Source organism: Octodon degus, unplaced genomic scaffold, assembly GCF_000260255.1.
Source record: "Octodon degus isolate 3935 unplaced genomic scaffold, OctDeg1.0 scaffold00108, whole genome shotgun sequence".
Taxonomy (NCBI): domain Eukaryota; kingdom Metazoa; phylum Chordata; class Mammalia; order Rodentia; family Octodontidae; genus Octodon; species Octodon degus.
The window spans coordinates 2,462,657-2,489,760 of NW_004524684.1; the positions used below are offsets into that span (position 1 = coordinate 2,462,657).

Sequence of the window (27,104 nt, forward strand, 5' to 3'; positions counted from 1 at the left end):
AGAGATAAAGAAAGTCACTATATACTTGTTAAGGGAAAACTGCAAGAGAAAGAGATAACAATTATAAATACATATGCACCCAACGTAGGAGCACCCAACTACATAACACACAGTTTAACAGACACAAAAAATCAAATGAGCAACAATACAATTGTAATGGGGGACTTTAACACACCACTATCACAAAGAGATAGATCAAATAGGAAAAAAATCAGCAAAGAAATAAGAGAACTAAGCCAAATTTGTGAAGAAACAGAGTTTGTAGTCCTTTACAGAGTGTTTGAACAAGCAACAATAGCATACACATTCCTCTCAGCTGCATATGGGATTTTCTCCAAAATATATCATATACTGACACATATAGCATGCTTAAGTAAATGCAAAGGAACTGAAATTATTGCATGCATAATATCTGACCACAGTGCAATGAAACTGGAAATTACTGACAAAAGAACCACAAAACACCATAAATACATAGGAATTAAATAACACCCTCCTAAACAATCAGTGGGTCACAGATGAAATTAATGAATGAATAAAAATATTAACAATCAAACAAGCATGCAGATACAACTTACTAAAACCTGTGGGCTACAATGAGAGCTGTATTATGAGGGAAATTTATACCAGTAAATTCGATCATTAGGAAAACAGAACAAACCCAAATAAATGATCTTATGCTACACCTCAAGCTCCTAGAAAATTATAGCAAGTCAAGCCCAAAGACAAAAGATGGCAGGAAATCATGTAGATTTGGCAGAAATTAATACAATGGAGAGGAAGAAAAAAAATACAAAGAATAAATGAATCAAAGTGGTGGTTCATTGAAAGAATAAATAAGACTGATAAACCTCTACCCACTCTTATCAGAAAAAAAAACACCCAAATTCATGCAATAGGAATGAGAAGAGTGAAACCACTGCAGACGCTAGAGAAATTCAGAAGATTGTCAATAGCTACTTCCAAAATTTTTATTCTCACAGGATGGAACATAGAGGAAATCAACAGTTTCCTAGATACATACAAAATGCCCAATTGAGTCAAGAAGGTATACAAACTCTGAATAACCTAATGATGGGAAACAAAATTGAAAATGTAGTACAAAACAAAAACACAAAAACAAAAACCCAAAACAAAAAAACACACTACCAACAAATAAAGCCCAGGTCATGATGGATTCACACCTGAATTCTACAAATTAGAGAAAATTTAATGCCAACTTCTCTCAAACTCTTGAATTAAATTGAAAGGAAAACAGTTCTCCCAAACTCATTCCTGGAAGCAGGTATTACTCTGATTCCAAAACCAGAGAAAGATCCAACTAAGAAAGAGAACTACAGGCCAATCTCTTTATTAAAAATAGATGCAAAAACCCTCAATAAAATACTAGGAAACAGAATGCAGCAAATCATCAAGAAAATGATATGTTGGATTCATCCCAGGAATGCAAGGTTGGTTCAACATACACAAATCCATAAATGTAATAATACACTACATCAATAGAGCCAAGAAAAAAAAAAAAACTACATTATTTTCTCAATAGATGGAGAAAAATGTTTTGACAAAGTCCAATGCTTATTTATGATAAAAACCCTACAGAAAATCAAAATAAATGGTCTATATCTCAACCTCATAAAAACCATCTATGACAAACCAACAGCCAACATCACACTAAAGGGGCAAAAACTGAAAGCCGTCACTTTAAAATCAAGAACAGGAAAAGGATATCCACTGTCTCTACTCATATTCAATACGGTTCTGGAAACATTAGCCAGAGAAATTGGATAAGAGAGATAAATAAAAGTAATAAGGATTGGAAATGACCAAATGAAATTATCATTATTAACAGATGACACAGTATTCTACACAGGGGACCCCCAAAACTCCACCAAGAAATCTGTAGACTTAATAACCAAATTCAGTAACATATAAGGATACAAATTCAACACTCAAAAATTAGCACTTTTGTACACAAACCATAAATGCACTGAAAGAGAAATTAGGGAAGCCATGCCATTCATAATAACATCCCCAAAATGAAATACTTAGGAATCAATCTCAGAAAATGAAAGATTTATACAGTGAAAATTATGGTACTTTAAGTAAAGAGATTGAAGTGGATTTCAGAAAATGGAAATATATTTCTTGCTCCTGGATAGGAACAACCACTATTGCAAAAATGCCCATACTCCCCAAATTGTTATACAAATTGAATGCAATCCCAATTAAAATACCACTAGTATACTTCACAGAGCTAGAGACAACATTCCTCAAATTCATCTGGAACCTGAAGAGACCCAGAATATCAAAAGCAATCCTGGAAAACAAAGGAAAGTCAGGAGGTATCATAATCCGTAACATGAAATTATACTATTAAGATACTGTGATAAAATCAGTGTGGTACTGGCATAAAGATGGACCTGAGGATCAGTGGAACAGATTAGATGATGCATACACAACTACAAACACACTTAGCAACCTTATCTTTGATAAAGGGGTTAAGCATGTGCACTGGAAGAAAGATGGCCTTTTTCATAAATGGTGCTGGAAAAACTGGCCTTCCACATGCCTAAGGCTAAAATTAGTCCCATTTTTATCACCATGCAGCAAACTACAGTCAAAATGGATCAAGTATTTAATATTAAAACAGAAACACTAAATCTTCTAGAGGAAAATATAGGCAAAAATCTTAAAGACACAGGGATAGGTAAAGAGTTCATGAACAAAAATCAAACTGCATGGGAAGTACTTCAAAGAATCAACAACTGGGAGCTCATGTTTTTGAAAAATTTATGCACTTCAAAGGAAATCTCCAACAGAGTAAAAATAAAACCCACAAACTGGGGAAAAATTATAGACATCTGTTCCTATAACAAAGGCCTTTTATCTAGAACATATAAAGAATTAAAAAAAAAATCAGGCCCTCCAAATTCAAAGACCCAATCCAAAGACAGGCATTGGAGATAAATATATGCTACTTTTCAGATGAAGAAATACAAATGACAAGCAAATACATGAAAAAATGTTCAACATCATTGGTCATTTGAGAAATGCAAATTAAAACAACAGTGAGATTCCATTTCACCCCCAAAAGAATGGCTAACATCAAGAAGTCCACCTACAACAAATGCTGGAGGGGCTATGGGGAAAAAGAAACCCTTCTCCATTCTTGGTGGGAGTGCAGACTGGTACAACTGCTATGGAACTCAGTGTGGAGATTCCTTTAAAAATCTAGGATTGGAGATCCCATTCAAGCCAGCTGTTCCCCTCCTGGGTATTTTTCCAGAAGAAATGAAAAGTATACTACAGCAATACATATGCTCCCATATTTATAGCAGCACAATTTGTTATAGCCAAATCTTGCAAACAACCCAAATATCTATCAAGTGAGGAATGGATAAAGAAGATGTGGTATTTTGAAACATTGGAGTATTATTCAGCTATAAAACAGGATAAATTTGAGGCTTTTATTGGTAAGTAGATATAACTAGAGACATACTGTTAAGTGAAATAAGTCAGACCTACATGTGCAAATATTACATTGTTTCCTTAGTGTGAGAATGTGAAAGAGAATATAATGTGTAAAGGTACAATAGATGCTGGGAAAAGGGAATGAATCTATTCAAAGGAAAGGAATTACTGCATTGAGGAGGACAGGAGAGGGAGTGGGGAATAACAAATATGTTTGTAAGCAGGATGGTTTGGAAAACTGTACTGTGGATTTCTTCTGGTTTTTGGAAAGGAGCAGTTAATGTTTAATTAGTTTTGTTTCCTTTTTTCAATCATCCTTTTTCTCTTCTTAATTTCTTATGTATTTCTTTCTCCTTTCAATTTTTCATGTGTCTATCTGGTAATATGAACAACTAGTTTGAAGACAACACTATACATTACGACAAATACTGTGAAATTCACATCATTTTGTTAAGTGAAATTCTGTGTCTCTTGTAATTTTTTTGCTTTAGTACTATTTTGTACTCACTTTAAAAAATTAAAAAAAGAACTCCATAAATACTTGGAAATTAAATAGCACTCTTCTCAAAAAGCAACAGGTCATAGAAGAAATTAGACAGTTTCAGCAAGTAAAGGATAGACACAATACAACACACCAAAACTTATGGGACACAATGAAAGCAGTACTGAAATGGAAAGGCATAGCAGTGAATACTGATATCAGGAAAACAGAAGAAGCATGAATAAACAACTTAAAAATAAACCTCAAACTTTTAGAAAAATATGAGCAGACTAAGGCAAAAGTTCATGCAATGAAGCAAATTACAAAGCACAGAGTGGTAATTAATGCACTGGATAGTAAGAGAATAATACAAAGAATCAATGAGTCGAACAGTTGCTTCTCTGAAGCATTAAACAAAATTGACAAACACTTATTTAACCTTATCAAAAGACTCCAGTCCACACAAATATGAATGAAAAGGGTGAAATCACAAGGCCCCCTCCAGAAATCCACAAGTCCATCTACACCCACTTGGAAAAGTTATATTCTAAGATGGACAATGAAGAAGAAATACAAAGATTCCTAGCTAGAGACAAATTACCAAACCTGACTGAAGATGATATAAAAATCATGAATAAACCAATGTCAATCAATGAAATAGAAGATGTGAGTAAAACTGTACCAACAAAGAAAAGTTTGGTATATTTGCTGCTGAATTCTACCACAAATTTAGAAAACACCTAACACCATGACCTCCCAAAATTTTTAATGAAAGTGAAAGGGAAGCAGTACTCCCAAGGTCATTCTTGGAAGCAAGCATTATCCTGATGCCAAAAGAAGAGAAGGATGAAACTAAGAAAGAGAATTACAGGAAAAGTTTCCATAAGGAGCATAGATGCAAAAATCTCGAATAAGATACTGGAAAACAGAATCAGCAAATCACCAAGAAGATTATAGACCATGACCACATGGGATTCATTCTAGGAATACATTGATGGTTCAACATGCATAAATCAATAAATGTAATACAGCATATTAACAAAGCCAAGGACAAAAAATACACGATCATCTCAATAGATGCTGAAAAACATTTCACAAAGTCCAGTACCCATTCATGATAAAGCTCTACAGAAAATTGGAAGAGATAATCCTCATCTCAATCTAATAAAAGTCATCCATGACAAACCAACAGCCAACATCATACTAAACAAACAAAGACTGAAAAGTTTCACCCTGAATTGAGGAACATGACCAAAGATGTCCACTATATTCACTCTTATTCAACATAGTATTGGAAACGTTAGCCAAAGCAATTAGACATGAGAAAGAAAGAAAAGGAGTAATGATAGAATGGAAGAAGTTTAAATTATAATTATTTTATCATGATGATGTAATATTATATGGGGAAAACCCAAAAATCTGCACTAAAAACTTCTATTTAATAAGCAAATTCAGTAGTGTAACTGGATATAATCAATGTTAAAAAATCAATATAGCGCTTCTGTACATGAATATTAACAAAGCCACTGATAGAGAAATTAGGGAAACAACCCATTTCAAAAGAGCATCCAAAGCATGAACTATTTAGGAATCAAGCTAATTAAGCATGCAAAAGAAACATGAAAACTTCAGTACTCTGGAAAAGGAAATCAAAGAGGATATCAGAAAATGGAAAGATACACCTTGTTCTTCGGTAGGAAGAATCAACATAGTGAAAATGGCTATTTTTCTAAAACTGTTACATAGATTTAATGTAGCTCTGATAAAAATTACAACAGTTTAGCTCAGAATTAGAGAAAACACCTAAAATTCCTTGGGAAGAGGAAGAGACATAGAATAGCAAAGCAACTGTAGGAAAAAGGTGGGGCCAGGGACATCATAATCCTTGACTCAAGATTATACTACAAAGCTATTGTGATAAAAACATTACAGAGGCAAAAAGGACCTAAAGATCAATGGAACAGATTAGAAGATTCAGGAACAACTCCAGACATATTCAGGCGCCTTATCTTTGACGAAGGTGCCAAACACATTCACTGGAAGACAGACTCTCTAATAAATGGCGGTGGAAAAACTAGATTTCCACATGCTGAATGTTAATATTGCAGCCATATCTTTTACCATGCACTAAACTAAATTCAAAATGGATCAAAGATATAAATATTAAAACAGAAACATTAAATCTACTGGAACATTGAATAGGTAAAACTCTTACAGACATGGGTATAGCATAAAAAAAACTATGAATAAAACCCCAGTCACACAGGAACTATCACAAAGAATCAGCAACTAGGATCTCAACTTATTAAAAAGCTTTTACAAGCAAGAGAAACCACCAATAGAATGAAGAAACAACCAACAATGCGAGGAAAATGTTTGCCATCTGTTCCTCAGACAAAGGATTATTATCAAGAACATATAAAGAACTCAAAAAAAGTTGGACCTCCCAAATTTAAAGACACAATCTAAAAATAGTCATCAGAAATGAATACACACTTCTCAGATGAAGAAATACAAACAGCAAATAAATATGTGAAAAAAATGTTCAACAACACTGGTCATTCAAGAGATGCAAATTAAATTAACAGTGAGATTCCATCTCTCCCCAGAAACAATGACCGTTATAAAGAAACCAAGGAATAGTAAATGTTGGTGGATATGTAGGGAAAAAGAAACCCTTCTCCACTGTTGGTTGGAGTGTAGACTGGTGTAACCACTGTGGTAGTCATTGTAAAGATTCTTCAAAAAACTAGGATATTGGAGGGTCCACTTGACGCAGCTATTACCCTTCTGAGTATCTTCCAAGAAGAGTTAAAAATGTCATACCACAACAATATATGTGCATCTATTTATTGCAGCACAATTTGCAATAGCTAAATCTTGGAGATAACCTAAAAGTCCATTGACTGAGGAATGAATTATAAAATTTGTATTCTTTTTCTACAATGGAGTACTAGCCAGCTATAAAGAACAATAAATTGGAGACTTCTATGGGTAGATAGGTACAACTCAAGACCACACTCATGGGTGAACTAAAACAGGAGTATTGTCTCCCTAATATGAGAAGCTGAAGGAATAAATGAGATCCAAAATGTATAATAGACACCATAAAGATCGAAGAGACATCAAAAAGAAAGAGAAACTGGTACGGGAGAAAGGAGAAAAGAAGGAAGGGGAAAACAAGAACAAATAGAAAAGACAGTTAAGATAGTTATACTATTAATTTCTCTTAGTTCACTGAAAAGAAAGGTTTGTGCTCATATTATTTAGACAATTGAATGCTAATAGCTTGTACTCTGAGTAATTAAGTTAAAGGAAACAATACAATGTATTAAACAGTTACCCTCCTATATTCTGTTTGGAAATTTTGGTTTTGTTCTCTTTAGAATTAAAAAAGCAGTGGAAATCAAAAGTGCTTTAATTTTATCTGCATAGCACAAACCAAAAGTTGCTGAGGGTGAAGTAAAGGATTTACCAGGCCCTGAATTGTAGCCTAGTACTAAGGAGGAAAGAAGCAAACAAGCAAGGATGGAAGGGGAGGGAGTGGGGGGAGGGGAAGAGCAGGGTAAGAAGAGATGAGAAGAAAGTAGGAAAAGCAATAGCAGCCAACTATCTGGGCTTAGCTCACAGAGGTAATTGACATTTGGACCATAGGGTGTGAACCAACAAGAAGTGCTGTGCTGTGTTCTCTGTCCTAACTTCTGCTTCCTTGGGGTTTACTTCTCCAACTCAGCTGAGATTATTCTTTTTTTTTACGTATTTGGTTTTTGTATGGTCTCACTATGTAGCTCAGACTTATGGTGATCATCCTGCTTTCTGCCTCCCCAGTGCTGGGATTACAGGCATGTGCCACTATGCCTGGAACTGGCTGGCTCAGCCTGCCCTGGGGGTGGGGCTGGCTTGGAAGGGTGCCAGATATCAAACCGCAGTCCCTGTGCTTGCCTAAGCTTGCCTAAGTTTGCTGAGCTATCTCGCTGGCCCATTTTGCTTCTTAATATCAAAGATCAACTACAAAAGTCACTTACTACAAATTTAACTTAATTTTAGTTACATCATGAAAAGCAAATATTTTCATAGACACTTGTGAATCTAAGAAAGAGAACGGTGACTCATCGCTGGAACTCTGCAATGGAGAAGTCACAGGAAGGACCCACGGTGAGTCTAGCCATGGTGCTGCACCGACAGGCAGCCCTGTGCAGGCGAGAGCAGGTCTTCATACCCAGGTTGTCCTCCAGGGCAATAAACTGAATGCGCTATTTAAGACTTTACATTTTGATGGGCACAGATTAGATTTGGTTCACTTTATGTTCAATGAACACTTTTTACAAGTATTTTGAAAAATGAAAATGAAAAGCTTGCAAAGATTCCCTTTGATAAAGGTAATTGAGACATGAAAATTCAAATACTGAGTCAGTAGAAAAGCAGTACAGTGAAAAATAAAAATATGCAGATATGAAAATAATAGGAAGAAGTGTCTGATGATGAATAAAGCATACTCAAGGTATACCTGTTAACATAATTCGAAGAGTTTTAGTGCAGCTCTAGATTTTTTCTTTTTTTTGGTGGAACCAGGGATTGAACTCAGGCCCTTGTGCTTGCCAGGGAAGCACTTATTCCACTGAGCCGTCTCCCCGGCCCACAGCTCTAGATTTTTAATGCCTACTGATTTGCTACTACAAAAAGTAAGTAAATCAAAATTTTGCAAACTTACTTCAAGAAGCTAAAAGAATTACCTAATTTTTCTGTTTGTTTTGGTAATACTTATTTATGAATAATATTACTAAACAATTATTTTTGGAGCATATCAGTAATAAACATAAGAATAAAAGTGATACCATATTCAGCATTTCAATAATATAGTTTCTTAAGCATTATTTTAAAAAACTCTACAACTTTACAAATAATATATATGGCCTATAAAATCTAAGAGCCATAAGCCATTTACTGTATCATCATTCACATTATATAAGTGCAACCAAAAATTAAAGGAATTGACTGAATGTGTCAGACGTAGAACTATCAAGTTGGGTAGCAGAACCACGTCCTTTCCATTGAGTACTACATCTTCTCTCTGAAGATTCCTGCAGTATATCCACACCTGCATATGCAGGGGCAATGAACATACACAAATATGCCTTCTGCATATATACAAAGGTTGGCCTCTGAAACAGCAAGGTGTTGAACCCATGGGGACCACGAAGAACCAACCTGGTGTCACCACCACTCCGTTCCCGTTGGCCACAGACCTCTCCTCCTCATCTTCCTCTGGAGGCTCTATGCTTGCTTTCTCCATGTTGCTCACTGACTTGTTTCTCTTCCGTTTTCCTTCGGCACTTGGAGTGGCTCCCGGAAGGATGTGGTCTGTTACATTTAACAGCAACGGTGCCGGTTCAGCTGGAGGCTTTGGGGTACCGTAGTAATTATCTGCAAAGGATAGCAAAATGGTGGGGGGTCATTCCTTGTCCATCTGTGGACATCATGTGCAAAGAACAGCAGGGATATCACTCAGTGCACACCCTATTTTATAGCACACAGACATACACACGTACACACATGGTTTTATATTGTATATATACACACATATAAATGTATCTTTGTCATTTCTATTGCACTTTAATGCTTAAAGATAGAGATGAACCTCTTTTGGTACCATATTTGTTTCAAGTCAGAATATAGTTTTGTATTTTATTCCTAAATGGTATGCAGTTAACTTCAAAATTATTCAAAGTTTTCTTGATCACAAGACTTGAGTATAAATTTCTAAAAATAATTATGTTACGACTGCAGGTAGTATTTGCATTTGAGTTTTACTGTTGCTTGCCTCTTCCTCTGTTGTTGAAAAGCAAAGCCCTGGAGCTTTTCTCCAGCCTTCAGGGAGGAGGGCAACTGTCCTGGCCCAGGCCACACCCTGCTCAGTTGCATCAGTGCCCTCTTAGGGCCGCCCACGCTGAGGGTGGAGCTGCTGCCGAATCACGCTGCCTTCACCACTCGTTTCCCTGCAGCTCAGTACTGAACTATGGAATCATTGGTTCCCTCATCGGTCTGTGAGCTTTTTGTAAAAAGGAGATTTATTTGTACTTTTATCTGTGATGAGAACCTGACATACAATAAGCATGAAATAAAAGCTTATTATGTGATGAATGCGTATGTTTGCATTTGTGCATAAGACAAATTGCTGAGTAGTGAATATATTTTCCAGTTGTCATTGGTAAAGAACATAGGCATTGCTTTGTAGATGGATCTTGTATTTCCAACACCATGTGCAAGTCCAGGCTAGTGTTTTCCACAAATGGTGGACTTTGTGCCCCCTTTGATACCTCACTGAAATTACTTTTTGTACTGCCTGTGCACCTTGCAGTGCCTTGGGTGTTGGAGGAAATGACAGCTGGCATAAACTCTGGGTGCTCAGCAGTTTGGAGTGCAGGCTGGCATTGACACCCAGCAGAAAGCTAGCTGGCAGGAAGCAGGACTGAGCTCTGAGGCCAGGGGTACACAGCAGGAAGGGGGACCCCACTCCACCTATGGAGGCCTTGCAGGCAGACACCAGGAAGGGCACAGGCGAGAATTAGCCTGGCCTCTGCTGTGCTGCTCCAACTCACGCAGTTCTCCTAAACTCGGGAAGACTCGGGTTCTGTGTGTGGGAGAGGACCAGAGTTAGTTGTCAGAAGCACTTTTGTCCTGGGCTGTCAGCCACCAAAACCTGCTTTGCTGAAATGCAACAAAGGTGTCTGCAAAAGATGGGAGAGGATCATCTGAGTGGAAAGGCTGAAAAGCTTTGGTGCAGAGGGGTACGGGACCAAGGAGTCGGTCATGACACACGCTGCCTCTCTTGGGCGCTGAAGGCTGTAGCTGGCTCTCTGTCCCAACACAGGTTGCTTGAGGAAAGAGCCCAGTGGAGCACCTCGGTGCTCTGATTCTCTGTCATGTAAACTCCCAGACAGGCCTGGAGCTGGCCGAACCCCCTTCCCTGGAGAGCGCTGCTTCCCATCCTTTCCAGTGGCTGCTTCAATGAAAAGGGCTTGGGGGTGCTGGGCAGGCAGAACTACCAAAGGCCCCCTTTCTCCCTGGGTCATGATGAAGGTGAAGCCAGTGTATGAGGAAGAAAGTCAAAAGCTACAAAGTTGCAGGGTGTCCCTGTGGCATGGGCTCAAGCTCACAAAGTGGGCATGGGTTCTAAAGATGGTAACCCTCTGGATACTGTCACTCACTTTCATACATCTATACAGTGGCCATGGTAGTACAAGAAAGATAACTACCTTGTCAAATTGTTCATACAGATGTAATACATTTTTCTTTGACAGTAGTTCACACAGTGGCTGACACACATCTTGACAGTTTATTAGATTTAGAGCACCCCTCCCCAGCGCTGGGATTACAGGCGTGCACCACCATGCTTGGACTCAGAGCTGGCTCAGCATGCCCCAGCGGCAAGGCTGGTGCAGCATGTAGTACTGAGGATCCATCCCTGGTCCCTGCACTTGCTATAGCAGGCGCTTATTCCGCTGAGCTATCACGCCAGCTCATTTCCTGGCCAAATTCTGAACAAATCAAAATCGCTAATTGCTCCCTAGAAGTGATGAATCATTAGAGTCCAGCATTCTGAAGGACAAGAAAGCTCTGCCTTCCATGCTTTCTATGGATCTTGCCACATAAACTTCTTCTCTGGTAAGTATCATCTGAGCTAGTAGCTACTCTCCAAACAGCTACCTGAGTTTTATTTCAAGTAGCATTTGGAGATCTCTAATCCCTTTAAATATACATAGTACTAGCAAAAATGGATCACACTTTAGTCTTTTCCCTTGTCTTTTGAGTTTCAAATGTCCCTGAGGTAGCCAGTGTTTTATTAATTACAAAAAGGAGATAGCAGGGGCTAAAATAGATATAAATTAATAGATCCTGTTATGTTTATATTATTAATTATACTTTTTTATGGTATGATTTTTAATTATACAGCAATATTGTTCTGCACTATGCTTTATAAAATTAACACATCAGTAAGTTTGGGGAGTAAAATTGTACAAGTCATTAGATAAGACATTACAATCATCTTCATTAGCCAAAATAGCAGCTTAAGAGAGGACCCAGGTGACCTGTACAGTTACTACATTTGAGAAAGAACAACGGGGACTAGGCTGTTATGTGACACCAAGATTTTTATCCTATTGCATAGAAAGTGCCTAGACCACCATTTGAAAGATCAGCCCAGCAGTCACTTAGCCAAGCAGTGTCTCTCTAAAACAACTACGTACAAATCCATGCACAAAGCAAAAATGTGCTTTTTCAGAAATATGTTTTCAGAACAAAATAAACACCCAAATGTTTTAAAATATAATTGGGAAATATTTTCCCACCAAGAATGAAGTGCCTCTGTGCAACACAGTGCCAGGATTTAGTAAATGTCAAACCTCTAAAAAACCAAACCAAAAATATCTACAATGCAATGTGACATCGAGTGGCATAGACACTGGTAACTGAGTTATCCATGACTCTGAACTCTGGGTAGCTGATCTGCCCATGTATGGGCTGTGGTTTGGTGAGTCCACTCACTGCAGCACCCATGCCTTCTGTCCTAAAACTTGGAGGCTGAGGCGAGAGCATTACTCCCGAGAAGCAGCCCCAAACCCAAGCGGGCAAAGTATCGCAACCCCATCTCAAACATAATATTTTTTAAAAAAGCAATGGTGACCACTACCACTATTATTACCAGAGCCACTGCCACAATTCACCACCTGGACACTGTAACAGGTGTCTTGCATAAGCAGTCTTATATCAGGTGGGGCTTAGAGTGGCTCTTAGTCCCCAAGGCTCTCCCAGAGATGAACACCAACACGGGACAAATGGTAGGACTGGACTGGATCTGATGCTCATGGCTTGAGGCTTCTCTTGGGATTTATTCATCTCTAAACAGTATGAAGTCATTCTGCTGCTGCAGTCAAGAAAACAGAAGCCCAGAGAAATTCAACCACCTCCCAGTATCTTAAATGAGGCAAGTGAAAATCCTCTGCCTGCTTGATTTAAGACCTCATCTCCTTTCAAAATGCTACATTACCTCGCATGAGAGGAAAATAAAAGAGGTGACACAACTTTCAGTTGGCTCAGAAACACACAATAAGACTTCATTTAAAGCCAACCAGTGAATACAAAATATCACTTTCAAAAGAGACAGGCAATATGGCCACCAAAGTATACAATAGCGACATTTGAGGTGATTTATCCCAACTCTTCTTCCAAAAATAATTGTGTGCACAATTTGGGGAGGAAGTGGGATGAAATAGGTTTTTCTAGATCAGTTTTCATGGGATGTATTTGTAAAGAATGACCTGTGCATTGGGACATTCATGTAACGTTAGTATGAAACCCCACTAAGGCACTGTGGCCTCAACACAGGTAAATTCTCTACTCAGTACTGTCACGTGAGCACCACCTGGAAGCTCCCACATTCTAATTTTTAATTAATGTCTGAAAAATAAATGTGGCAATCACTTGAGGAGCCCCAGTTGCCACTCAGCTCTAGTTGTTTCTTTCCATAGACATGGGGCTAGGACAGTCAATCAGCATGAGCACACCCATGTTAAAAATGGAAATGCTTTTAGGGATTTGAATAAAATGAAAAATCTAAACTGTCAATAACTTAAAATCTATAATAAATCCATTTTGTAAATGCCTACTTGCACTGCATCGGGTTATTCTCAGTGATGGCAAAGGGTGAAGGGCGGCAACAAATCTCACTGTTAGGAACTCAAGCCTCCATGTGAAGTCCTTGCCCACCTGACACCAGCATCCCCAGGAGATGAGAATTGCTTTCTGAGTAACTTTCCAGGACTATGTGGGAAAGCCATCACAGCATTATGTCTGTGCTTTCTCCACATTTGGCAAAATGAGGTTTTGAGAAAAATCTTTAACCCGTTTCAATTTTTCTTTCTAAAATATTTATTAGCAGTACATTCCATGTGGGGAGTTGGTAGTGGTACACGATATATCTCAATTCTTTTCATCTCCTCTCCCATCTCTTGGTCCCCTTGTACTTAGCAAAAGACCCATCTCCCAGGTTCCTGTATCTGTTCTTTATTTTGTTCAAATTTATGTTTTCAGTTGCTCACATAAGAGAACTGGATAAAAAACTGTGTCATCTCAGTTTATTTAAGTAAGGTTTTATCTACCCAGGACTTTCTATATTTGATGTTAATGGTGAGGCCAAGGGGAAGAAAGGAATAGGAAAGTATTTCAATGAATTTTAAATTATTCCTTTTTCTGTATCTCTGGTTTTGTTGGACAGATGCCAAAACAGCGTTTTGCGAGAGGCACCAAATTCTTTATGCTTTTAAATTCTGATGTTATGACAATTAGTAGAAAAGATAATGATGACTAATTTTAGGTATGAGGAAATATAAAACTGCTAGTAGCAAGTACCTTAAATATGTTCACTTGCTTGCAACATTACATTCAGTTTTCATGATCAAAATGTAATTGATTCATTCACTTTCCTTTTTAAACTGTATAATGAGATGCTGGTTCTGCTGTTGCAGCCTTTTTGGTGTGTGACACTATGTGTTGGTTTTACCTCAGATAACCATAGATCACTCCAGAGGGCACCTACTGGCGATAGGATTTATACACAAAGGTGTCTGTTTCAAAGATTCCTCAGAGATTGAAGTCATGACCTCACTTTCCCCTAATCTTCTCAGTGCTTTTATTTCCATCTTGGTGGTCAGAAAGAATTGATTTTGGACAATGGTTCAGTAAAGCTGCTGTGACTGCCTAGGAAGAATTCTTGGGCGTACGTGTACCCCAGCTCATCCCTGGGACTTATGGATACGATCTGGTGGTGGAATAATGTGTGGCAAAATTGAAGTTGGAAATTAAATTGAGAATTACATCCATTTGTTCCCTTTCACACAAGTAGTTTTCTACTTGGCCTTCTTAAAGGTACCTGTGCAATTTGTCTCTGACATTAAAGAGAGAAGGAATTCATTTTTGGATCCAATCATAATGAATGTGTTAGAAAACGTGCCAGGTAATGAGTAAACAATTATTTATTCCCTGTGTACTACTAGACATAGATGCAACATGAGAGGATCCTAAATCCAAACCTAAGGGCTTGCTTCACGTGAAATGGATAGTGATGAGTTAAAAGGAGTCCAACCCCACCCAAACTCTTGTCAGCCATGCCAAGTATCACAGTCTATAGTTAGTAAATTAGAAGTTCTACAAGTACCAAGAAAAAGTGAGTAAATATAACCCAGCAAATTTCTACTTTTCTAAAATTGCATTCCCTCCCAGAAAATAAGCCACATCTCATTTCAGAATGCTTTTGTCAACTGATTTTTGAAGTTATTTTTGTCGTAGATGTAATGCTTAAATTTGGCCTGGACTGGAAAAAAAGATCCAGTGTATCATTTTCTCATCATGCCATTAGCAGTTAGTAGCTTGAAGCCAGGATGTGGACCCTCCCTAATACCCAGAGACAAGGCCCTTTCTTTGTATGGTTAAAAGCCCTCCTCTCATAGGTGCCAAAAAGAGGAAATACATTCCAGATAGTGTTTGTGACTGGACAAGAGCTGCTGAGCATTTGAGAATTCAGTGTTCTGTGTAGCTTTCACAATGAGCACAACTGCCCACAAAAAAGTGAACATCTGCTGTTTCACATGCAGAGCTGAATTATTCTGTAACCAACCAAAGCTAAGAACTTCAAATTTGTTTAACATCACATTAGTGCTGGTTTTGCAACAGTTTGTGCCCAATGACATCCATTCTGAATTTCACTGCCAGTTTCTTCATCATTACCCTACAGAAAATCACAGAAATTGTTCAGTTTAATTGACATTTTCCAAAAGTGTTTGCAAGTAAGCACTCTGTGGTCATTCTATCTGAATATTCACTTATAAGTGCTAGCCAGTGTGGACAGGGATAGGACAAATCTATGCTGAGCCTAACTGCCTGCAGTCTGCAGGGGAGCGGGGCAGGGGTTTGGTCGTGTAAAGGAAATCACATGTTCTTCCCATGAAGCATTAACAGAAAAGTTCTCCTCTGTACCAAAGGATGTACATAAAGAAATTCCCCAAGACAACACCAAGAAGTCACATGTAACTTTCAGCGTCAAGTATGCCTCTGTTTTCAAGATAAGACCTTTGAACATTCATAGTTATAGTAACACAAAAAAAACCCTTAAAAGCCTGATTCACCAGAACATCACATTTAAATAAATTCCTTAAAGGAGTACTGCTTTGTAAAAATAAAGTGAGCCACAACAGTTATTTTAAATATTCTAGTTAGCCACACTGAAAAAAGAAGACGTTGACATAATTGTAAGGATCTATCTGAAATATTTTCTTTTTGATATATAATTATCATAAAGTATGAATGCCATTTTTGCTTTTTTTGTTTGTATTTTAGGGAAGGGTCTACAGGGTGTTCAGGGTCTCACCATTACATCAGACTCCTGGTGATCCGCCTGTTCACAGCCTCCCAAGAGCTGGGATTACAGGCGCGCACCACCAAGCCCAGTCTCAATTGCCCTTTCAGCATGCACCAGTGGCAGGGCTGGCATGGCAGGCCTGGGGATCGAGCCCCGGCCCCTGCACCTGCTTGCAGGTGCTGTAATCTGCTGCGCTATTTGGCTGGCCCCATTTTTGTTTTTCACATTAAATCTTTGTAGGGAAGTGCGTGGTCTTCAGGCCCAGTGCACTGTCATCTGTTCGAGCCCCATCTCACATGATCAAGAGCCATAGGATGTTGAGTCCACCACCCCAACAGCACACCCTTACATAATCTTCTTGTCAAATAACATTTAGCTAGCATCTGAGTAGCTCAGTTTCCTCATAAATGATAAAAGGAAAAAATATCTCTATTTTAGAATGACCGAGAAACCACAGAACGCACCAAAGCAGCCCAGCATGTAGGCGACACCGTGTCCATTCCTTGCAGTTGGCTGCTCTGCTATTCAGAGACCTGTAACATGTTTGCAGATAGGTAAGAGATGCACATTTCTTAGCAGCACCCTCTCTCCCTGCTTCCCAATCCTCCATTTTACCACTTTATTGTGTCTTGAAAATTTCACTGTATTATCAAGATCCAGTTTAGAAAGTGAAAAAAAAATGAATGACGTCTGAAATAAATAATATAAATAAAGACTTGTGAGAATCCTATTCTCGGGTTTAGGGTGAGGACTTCATTTTTTTTTAACAATGGTTGTTATATTGCATAGTGTCTTCAAATTTAGATTACCAGACATAAGCATGTAAAATTGGTTTCAAAAAGTTACAAGAAATTAAAAAGGAGAAAAAAATTAAGCATCATGCTCCTTTCAATAGACCAACAGAAATCAGCAGTGCAATTATTCAAGGTGTATATTCTTTCTTTCTTTCTCCTTCATCTCTCTTTCTCTCCATTTCTTTTTTCTTATTTTCTTTCTGTCTTTCATCCTTTACCTCATCTTAGTTGCTCTTCCTTTTGAACAGATTCTTTCCCTTTCACAGTACCTATTGTACCTTTCAGATGGTATTTACTCTTCCAGGTTGCTACACTAGTGAGACACTATGTTGGTCTCTAGTTGCATTCATTTGCTGAAGATGTCTCGAGTTTATTTTTTTTTTCTATAGATGACTAATTATCGATTGTGTAAACATACCACATCTTTTTTAACCATTCCTCAGTTGATGAGCATTTGGGTTGTTGGCAAGATTTAGCTATGACAGATTGTACTGCTATAAACACAAGTGCATATATATTGCTGTGGTATGAGGTTTTTAGTTATTTTGGAAAAATATCAAGAAGGGGAATAAATGGATTGAATAAGACCTCCACTTTTGCTTTTTGAGAAATTTCCACACTGATTTCCATAGTGGTTGTACCACTCTGGCTCCCAGAAACAGTGGAGAGGGCTCCTTTCTCCTCATAGCTCCACCAAAATTTGTTATTGGTTGAATTCTTGATGTTAGCCATTCTTTTTGGAGTGACATGGAATTTCAGTGTTGCTTTAATTTGAATTTCTTGAAGACCAATGATGTTGAACATTTTTCATGTATTTATTTGCCTTTTTTTTTTTTGGCAGAACCAGGAATTCAACTCAGGCCCTTGCACTTGCCAGGCAAGTGCTTATTCTACTGAGCTATCTCTCCAACCCCCTATTTGCCATTTGTAATTCTTCTGCTGAGAAGTATATATTCATCATAGATCCCCATTTTTAGATTGGGTCTTTGAACTTTGAGGGCCTGATACTTTTTAATTTTTTATATGCTCTAGATAGAAGTACTTTGTCTAAGGGACAGTCAGCTATAATTTATTCCCCACTTGTGGGTTTTCTTTTTACTCTGTCAGTGATTACTTTTGACATGCAGAGATTTTTCAAAAAGGTGTAATCCCAGCTGTTGATTCTTTGAAATATTTCCTATGAAGTTTGGTTTTTATTTATGAGGTCTCTACCTACCCTTATATCTTTGAGAATTCTATCCGCTTGGTCCTCCAGTACATTTAGTGGTTTCTAAATGTAGATTTAAATATTTAAATCTTTGATACATTTTGACTCTAGGTTAGTGCCTGGTGACAGACATGGGCATAATTTTAGTCTTGTGGAATGCCTATTTTTCCAGCATCATTTATTAAAGAGGCTGTCTTTCTTCCAGTGAATGTGTTTGGCCACTTTGTGAAGGATAAAGTGTGTTTGTAGTTGTGTGTGCAACCTCTAATCTGTTCTACTAAGCCTCAGGTTTGCTTTATGCCAGTACCATTATCACTTTATCATAGTAGATTTGTAGTATAGCTGCAATTCAGGGGTTATAATTCTTTCTGCCTCTCTTTCATTGCCCAGGCTGGTTTTTCCTATCCTAGCACTCTTCTGGATCCAAATAAATTTTAGGAATACTTTTTCTCTAGAAATGTGATGCACATTATTATTATTTTAAAATGTATTTAGTACAGGGTCTACAAGTTCTTTAGGGTCTCATTATGTAGATCAGACTCGTAGCGATTCTCCTGTTTTCAGCCTCCCAAGTGCTGGGATTACACGCATGCACCACGACACCCAGTCTCAGTGGGCCCCAGGTGTGGGGCTGGCACGGCAGGCTGGGGACAGAATCCCCAGCCCCTGCATCTGCCAAAGTAGGCACTTTAGTCCGCTGAGCTGTCTGGTGGCCCTAACTAATATTATTTTCATTGGTATTGCATTGAATCTGTATAACAATTTTGGTAGTACGGCCATTTTCACAATGTTGGTTCTTCCTACCCAGGAGCAAGGAATATCTTACATTTTCTGACATCTTCTTTAAGCTCTTTTTTCAGAGCACTGTAATAATTCGTTTACTTCCTTTGTTAGATTGATTCTTAAGAATTTCATTTTTTTCGCATGTTATTGTGAAAGGTATGCTTTCCCTAGTTTCTCTCTCAGTGTGTTCATTTTTAAAAATATATTTATAGTGTGTTCATTATTAGTGTACAAAAATGCTACTGATTTTTGTGTGTTGACTTTGTATCCTTCTATGTAACTGAATTTGGTTATTAAATCTACAAGAATTGGTGGAGCTCTTGGGTCCTCTATGTATAGTATCATGTCACCTGTTAATAATGATAATTTCATGTGTTCTTTTCCAATTCTTCTTCCTTTTTCACTCTCTCTCTCTCTTATCTAATTTCTCTGGCTAATGTTTCCAAAACTATATTGAATAAGAGTGGCGACAGTGGACATCCTTGTCTTGTTCCTAATTTTAAATTGAAGGTTTTCAGTGTTTGTTCATTTAGTATGATGTTTGCTATTGATTAGTCATATATGGCTTTTAGCAGATTGACATAAAGACTATCCTGATTTTCTGTAGGGTTTTTAACATGAATGAGTGCTGGACTTTGTCAAAAGCTTTTACTTCATCTATTGAAATGACCACGTGATTTCTGTCTTTTGCTCTGTTACATGATGTATTACATTTATGGATTTGCATATATTGAACTATTCCTGCTTTCCTAGGATGAATCCCTCTTGGTCCCTTTTTGTTTTTGGTTTCTTTTTTCCAGTACTGGGGATTGAACTCAGGACTCTATGCTTGCCAGGCAGGTGCTTATTCTACTGAGCCATCTCCCTGGCCCTCCCTCTTGGTCCTGATGTATACTTTTCTTGATGACTTGCTGCACTCTGTTGCTAGTATATTATTGAGGATTTTTGCATCTATGTTCATTAGAGGGAGATTGACCTGTAATTTTCTTTTGTGCTTGGGTCTTTCTCTGGTTTTGGTACCAGAGTAATACTTGCCTCCCTGAATAAGTTTTGGAGATGTGGTTCCCCTTCATTTTCATTGAAGAGTTGAGAATAGTTTGCATCAAATATTTTCTCAATTTCTTGTAGAATTCTGCTGTGAATCCATTAGGACCTGAGCTTTGCTTTGTTTGTATTTTTAAAAACTACATTTTCATTTTCACTGACTGATATTTGGTTACTCAGAATTTTTATATCTTCCCGATTCAGCTTTGGTAATTCATATGTAAATAGGAAGCTGTCCATTTCTTCTGTGTTTTACATCCTGTGAGAGTAAAGATTTGGAAGTAGGCACTGATGATCTTTTAAGTTCTCTAAGGTCTATAGTGATTTTGCTCTTTTCATTCCTTATTGCATGAATTTAAATTTTTCTTTCCTTTTTTTTGATTAAGGTTGAATAGAAGTTTATCAATTGCATTTATTCTTTCAAAAAATAACTCTTGGATTCATTTATTCTTTGTATTGTTTTCTTTATCTACATCACATTAATTTCTGCTCTAATCATCATGATTTCCTGCATTTGCACTTTACTTGCTCTTCTCTTTTAGGAGATTAGGCACAGCATAAGATTGTGTATTTGGGCTTCTTTTGTTCTCCTGACATGAGAATTTACTGCTACTAATTTTCCTCTTAAGACTGCTTTCATTGTGTCTCATGGGTTTTGGTAAGTTGTATCTATGCTTTCATTTGATTATAAGTATTGTTTAATTTCTTCTTTAATTTCATCTGTGACTTAGTGATTGGTCATGAGAGTGTTACTTAATTTCCATTTGTTTATGCAGTTTTGAGACCTCTTTTGTCAATAATTTCCAGTTTCATTTCCCTATGATCAGATAATATGCATGGGATAATTTTAATTTCTTTGCATTTACTTAAGTATGCTCTATGCACTACTGTATGGTCTATTTTGGGGAACATCCTGTGTGTAGCTAAGAAGAATATGCATCCTGATGTTGTTTGGTGGAATGCTCTGTAACGTTCTATTTCTTCACAAGTTTTGTTTAGTTTTGTTATTTCCTTGTTCATGTATTGCCGAGTTCATCTATCTCTTTGTGGCAATGGGGCATTAAATTTCCCCATTACAATTGTATTATTGTTCATTTGATTTATGCACGTCTGTTAAAATTTGTCTTATAGTTTTGTGCTCCTAGGTTGGGTGCATACATGTTTATGACTATTATCTTTTTATCTTGCAGTTTTCCCCTAGCAAGTATGTAGTGACCTTCTTCATCTACATTCATCATTCTTGGTTTGAAGTTGATGTTTTCAGCAACCAGAACAGCTACCCCTGCTTTTTTTCTGGTTTCTTGTCACATGGAGTATTGTTTACCATCCTTGGACCCTTAGTCTGTGAATTTCCTTTTGAATTTGATGTGTTTCTTTCTTGTTTTTTCTTCTTTTGAAATGTATTTGGTTATTACAGGGTCTCACCATGCAGCTCAGACTCATACCGATTTTCCTGTTTTCAGCCTTCCCTGCACTGGGATTACAGGTGTACACCACTATGGCTGGACTCTGTGGCCCACTCAGCCCATCCTGGAGGCAGGGCTGGTATTGCATGTGGTACTGGGGATCAAACTACAGTCCCTGTACTTGCTCATCTTGCCTAAGCAGGCAATTTAATCTGCTGAGCTATCTTGCCAGCCCTAGCTGTTTCTTTTATGCAGCATATTGTTGGATTTTTTTTTCATGATCCACTCCGCATGTTTGCTTCTTTTGATTGGCAAATTGAGGCCACTGACATTCATGATTATAACTGATATTAATTGACTTATATTTGTCATATTATTCTCTTGCTGTAGGTTCCTTAATTTCCCCCTCTGTTTAATTGCTTGCTCTGTTTGGTGGTTGCTTTCTATTGTTGTTCTTGAAGCTGTGCTCATTTTTATCTCTTTCTAGACTGTCATAGTCTTTGGTAGGTTTGGTAGTCACGAATTTCTTCAGTTCTTCTTTTTTATGGAAATATCTTATTTCTCCATTAAATGTGATAGTTTTGTTGGGTACGTCAATCTGGGTGGGAAGTTGTTTTCTTTTAGGACCTCAAATACTTCACTCTAAGCTCTTCAGGACTTTATGGGTTGTACTAAGCAATTTTCCATGATTCTGATGGGTTTTTCATTATAGGTAATCTGTCTTCTCTAATAGCTTTTAATATTCTTCTCTTTTGCTGAATTTCTGGGATCTTGATTATTACAATTCTGGTTGGAGATTTACTTTGATTATGGCTAATAGGAGTTCTATATGCCTCACTTAACTGTACATCAGATTCTTTCCCCATCCGTGAGAAATTATCTGTTATACTTCTGCAAATAGTCTTTTATGTCATTTGTGTTGACTCCTGCTATTTCACTGATACCTAGTAGTATCATGTTGTGTTTTTCATCATCTTGAAGCTATTTAATTGTTATTTCCTGGTTCCACGTTATTTTTCAAGAGATCTTTCCTTTAGCAATCACTAGCTGTAATACTGTTCAAAGTCTTGAAGTCTATCTTTAGTTTCATTCAAGTAATCTTTCCAGCTTTCAATGGAATTCTTAATTTCCTGGATATCTGTTTTTATCTCTTTCACACATTCTAATTCTTTCCTGTATTGTTCATTCAATGTTTCTTTTTTAATATTCTTTATTTTTCAAAATCTATGTCTTTTTTAGATCTTGGGAGCAATTTTTTCATTATTGTTGTCATTTTTCTTTTTTACTAAGAGAGATTATTTCTGGTCTTATTTCTTCAATAGCCTTTACTTCCATTGCTATCATTTTAGAAATTTCAGGTGTGTGAATTCAAATTCTTCTATGTCCTTTTCTCCTGGACTTGTGGACGTGCTGGACGCATGAGAGTGCCTTTTGCTCCTTCATTTTGTCATTTTGAAGTTCTCAATATTCTCCCAGGCTTGTCAGCCATGTGGTAGGCAGACAGGGCACAGGTCAGCGTGGCTCACACAGTGATGGGGCAGGCAGTGCAGGCCTGCCAGGCTCTGTAGCTGTCCAGGCGTCAGCCTCCCTTCTGTGATGGTGGGTGGTTAGGCTGCAGTTCAGCAAATCGCCCACAACCAGGACTTCATAATTAGTCACGAATTATACAAAAAGGAATTGTTGGCTTGTGGCATTAGAGTGGTCAGAGAAATGCACACTGTCACTTTCATCTCTCCTGTCTCTCCCTCGTGACAGGTTCTCATTGGATCTCCAGGTGTTCAATATCAGTGCTTCATACCCTCTCTATTTAGTTTTCTTTTTCTCCCATGAATTATATGTACCTTGTTTACAATTTTCTTTAGTCTTGTTAAGTTACAGGGTCATCACTGGTAAACTAATTAAAGTAAGAGGTACATGATTCAAATTAACTTAATAGGTCCTCCACAATGCTTGCATTTTACCTGGCTATCAGATCCTAATTCAAAAGGATAATAGAATTTGAAAAATAACTAGTCAATTAGCAGACAAATATATTTTTTCAGAAGCACTTTTGTGCTCCTCAAATCACAATGCAAGTGCTATCCTGGGTAGACAGGGTAGGATATGTACAAAGACCCTCTTTCATCAGGGAACCAAGAAAATGCCCATGTAAATATTTTTGGAAAAAAATATTGAGAAAAACACCAGGATTCCAGTTAGTAAGAAATGTATAGGTCTACCTTTCTAAATGAAAATTATTTACATTTATGTTACTAAGCTATCTATTCATTAAGATTTTAAATTATCTAGAGAGCCAGTGATTGAAAAACAGTCCTTCATTGTTGAGTAAATAAGTAAAGTGAAGTTTTAGTGAATTTATAAATGGACCTTGTATAAAGCATAGCAGATTCCAATGATAGCTATTGCAATTACATTCATTTCTTTAAAACTTGGTAAAAAAAAAAAAAAGAAAACACAACACTGAGCCTTTCAAGGACAATGTTATGTTTCTCACACAACATTTATGGCTTGTCGTATAGCTTCCTTTTCCCCGGGTGCTACTGAGCGTGATACTAAATTTTACTATGATATTTAGGAGACCCAAAAGGCTTTCTTTTCATCACCGCCTTGCAAGTACAGTACTAAGGGACACTTCTGATTAATTGTGACTTGATTGTTGGTTAATGATTAAACAAATTTGTAAAATACTAAGCCTCCAATTCCTGGCTATGAATAAAATTTGAAAATTAATAAAATTGAATTATATTTATAGTTGGAGAATTTATGTGCTTGATTTTCTTAGATTTGGCATAAGGGAAAGAGCTCCACATGTGGTGAAATGATCAAGATTCTAATCTACACTAGCCTCCGAATGACCTTGATTTACGCATTAAATTCCTCAGAATTCTAGTTTCTTCATTTGTGAAATTACAGAATTGGACTACATTGGATCAAGGTCTAACCTCCTTCTCATGTCCCAAATTCTATGCTGAGATTGCCTTTTGCGTCTTCATTTTGTCATTTTTGAAGTTCTCAATATTCTCCCAGGCTTATCAGGCATGTGGTAGGCAGACAGGGCACAGGGCAGCGTGGCTCACACAGTGATGGGGCAGGCAGGGCAGGCCTGCCAGGCTCTGTAGCTGTCCAGGCGTCAGCCTCCCTTCTGTGATGGTGGGGTGGTTAGGCTGCAGTTCAGCAAATCACCCACAATCAGGACTTCATAGTTATAAATCATAGAAAAAGGAATTGTTGGCTTGTGGCGCTAGCGTAGTCAGAGAGTTATAGACTGTTGCCCTCTTCTCTCCTGTCTTATTTATTTATTTATTTATTTGGTATAGGGTCTTGCTACACAGCTCGGACTTGGGAGGCACTATGACTTCTTGTGAAGGGGTAGAGTTCTAGTGCGATCCTGGGGTGACATGTTGGCCTCAGAGCACACACACACAGCCAACTGTCATCAGATGCTATCTGGAAAGGGAGCAGACTTGCCTTATCTAATATGCAACCCATGTGCTACGCATGACTTTGAAGGATTTGAAATGTAAGTGGCTTGAATGCTGATGTGTTATAAGGACAAAAACAACATCAAGTTTTAAAAACTTACCTCAAAAGGAGTAGAACACCCCAGTAACCATTCTAAAATTGATTACCTATTACAATATTTTATTTGCATAATATCAAACTTTCTAAACTCTTTCCAAAAAAGGGCAAACTAGGTAAGTAGTCAGTTACTGGCCGCAGCTAATGACGTACATCACACGAGTGGGCACAGATGCGGCCAGAGCAGCATGTCTAGGACAGCGGTAGACACTGAGGATGTGACCTCAGCTGGAAGCCTGAGAACTCAGTGGGGATCGAGCCCCTCACTGGTGTCCGGTCCACAAAGAGCTGAGTGACAGGCAGGGGGAGGATATCATCCAGCCCTTCAAACTGCCTTTCATTCTGCAAGTATTTCTTAAGAGTCTACTAACCGCCAGCCATGGATTCACTCAAAGCACAATGGAAATAAAACAAACACAGGTCTTTGTGAAGGGTACCATTTGCTGAGGGAGAAGGGCATTAGGAAAATAATCAAAGGAACACAAAGTAACACACCTCATAGTGTCATATGCAGGTGTGTCTGAGAACCCTGAGAAGGTTTCACATTTGTCCTAACAAGAAAACAGTGACATCATGATAGAACATTCAAAGCCCTGCATTCATCTGTACAACATTTATCTAGATCAACATAAATCTAGGAAACACATGTGGCTTTACAAACAGCAGGAAGCAAAGTCCCTCCCTCCATTATTCCTTAAACTTCTGCCATATACTTTCCTAAAGGCCGAATGCCTCAATTGTGTGGAAATAGATATTTGTGTACATGTGTATTTTCTTTGCCTTCCCAAATATATAAACCAAGTTGCTTGTAAAAAGCTCATACAAAATTTCTGCTAAGTAGCTCTCCCGCTTCTCAACCTAACTTGACAGTCTTTATTGCAAATATTTCTCCTATTTCTCTAACCCAAAAACTATGTAGCTGTTGTATAGTTCAAGTGTGCAGGTGAAATCTGAAGTTTGCTTTTTGATGATTTGAAACTATTATGTGCATGTACCAACCCCACATAAGAACCTCAACCTTATAGACTGCATACATGCACTAAAAAAAAAGGAGCTCCATGGAGCAGAGGGGAGCTGATGTGTCCTTAACTGAAAACATGGAACTCAGTCCAAAACAGAACCGACAGAAGTCCTGAGCTGATGCTTAGCCTTCCTCTGTGGAGACTGTGGCAAGGTGGGCTTTGATTCCAACCCATCAGTGTGGCTTGCAGCTTCCTGCTTCTGAAGGGGAAGAGAAGGGAGTCAGGGAAGGCACCGCTTCCCCTGGGAGGTGAGAGCCACACTGAGATTAGAAGAGTGAAGAGGTCAAGGGGTACAGGAGGGAAAAGCACTCAAGGCCAATGGGAAAGGGAACCACTGCGGGCTTTCTTTCTAAATTAGCTTATAGCTATTAACCTGTTTTGAAACTGTCTCATTGCTGTTTCTTTCTCAATAAAATTATTTATTTATTTATTTATTTATTTATTTATTTATCTATTTATTTTTGCAGAAATGGGGATTAAACTCAGGCCCTTGCGCTTGCCAGGCAGATGCTTATTCTACTGAGCTATCTCCCCAGCCTCAATAAAATAAATTAAAAAAATAAATTAGCTTATGACTTGGTGAATGTTTAAAATAAAACAAAAACCACTTACGTGAGGATTTTATTTATACACACATAAACAAAACCTCAGAATGGTCCTTAAGAATATGAGCTAAAACATGAGTTCTGATTTGGATTGTGGACCACTCCCCACAACATTTAGAGAAGCAGAGGAAATGTATCAGGCTACCAAATGCTCTTTTTTGATAAAGGAAGCAACTACAAAAGCTTTATTTATTTGTTTAAAGTAACCCGTGCTATAGATGCAAAACTAGCAAAACCCAACAACTCCCCCAAGCACTACTTTCAAAGCTGACATATTAAACTTGATTTTCATTAGAA

At 37.8% G+C, this 27,104-nt stretch overlaps 1 protein-coding gene across 4 annotated transcripts in view; it reads right to left on the bottom strand.

Moving 5' to 3' along the window:
• The window catches only part of Magi2 (membrane associated guanylate kinase, WW and PDZ domain containing 2), a 1,451,928-nt gene that overhangs the window by 504,012 nt on the left and 920,812 nt on the right, over positions 1 to 27,104 (bottom strand). For all 4 annotated transcript variants that reach the window (XM_023724303.1, XM_023724304.1, XM_004639270.2 and 1 more), the window contains one exon: positions 9,161 to 9,376. In XM_023724303.1, coding sequence (XP_023580071.1) covers positions 9,161 to 9,376 — 216 coding nt within the window. The remainder of the gene's footprint in view (positions 1 to 9,160; positions 9,377 to 27,104) is intronic.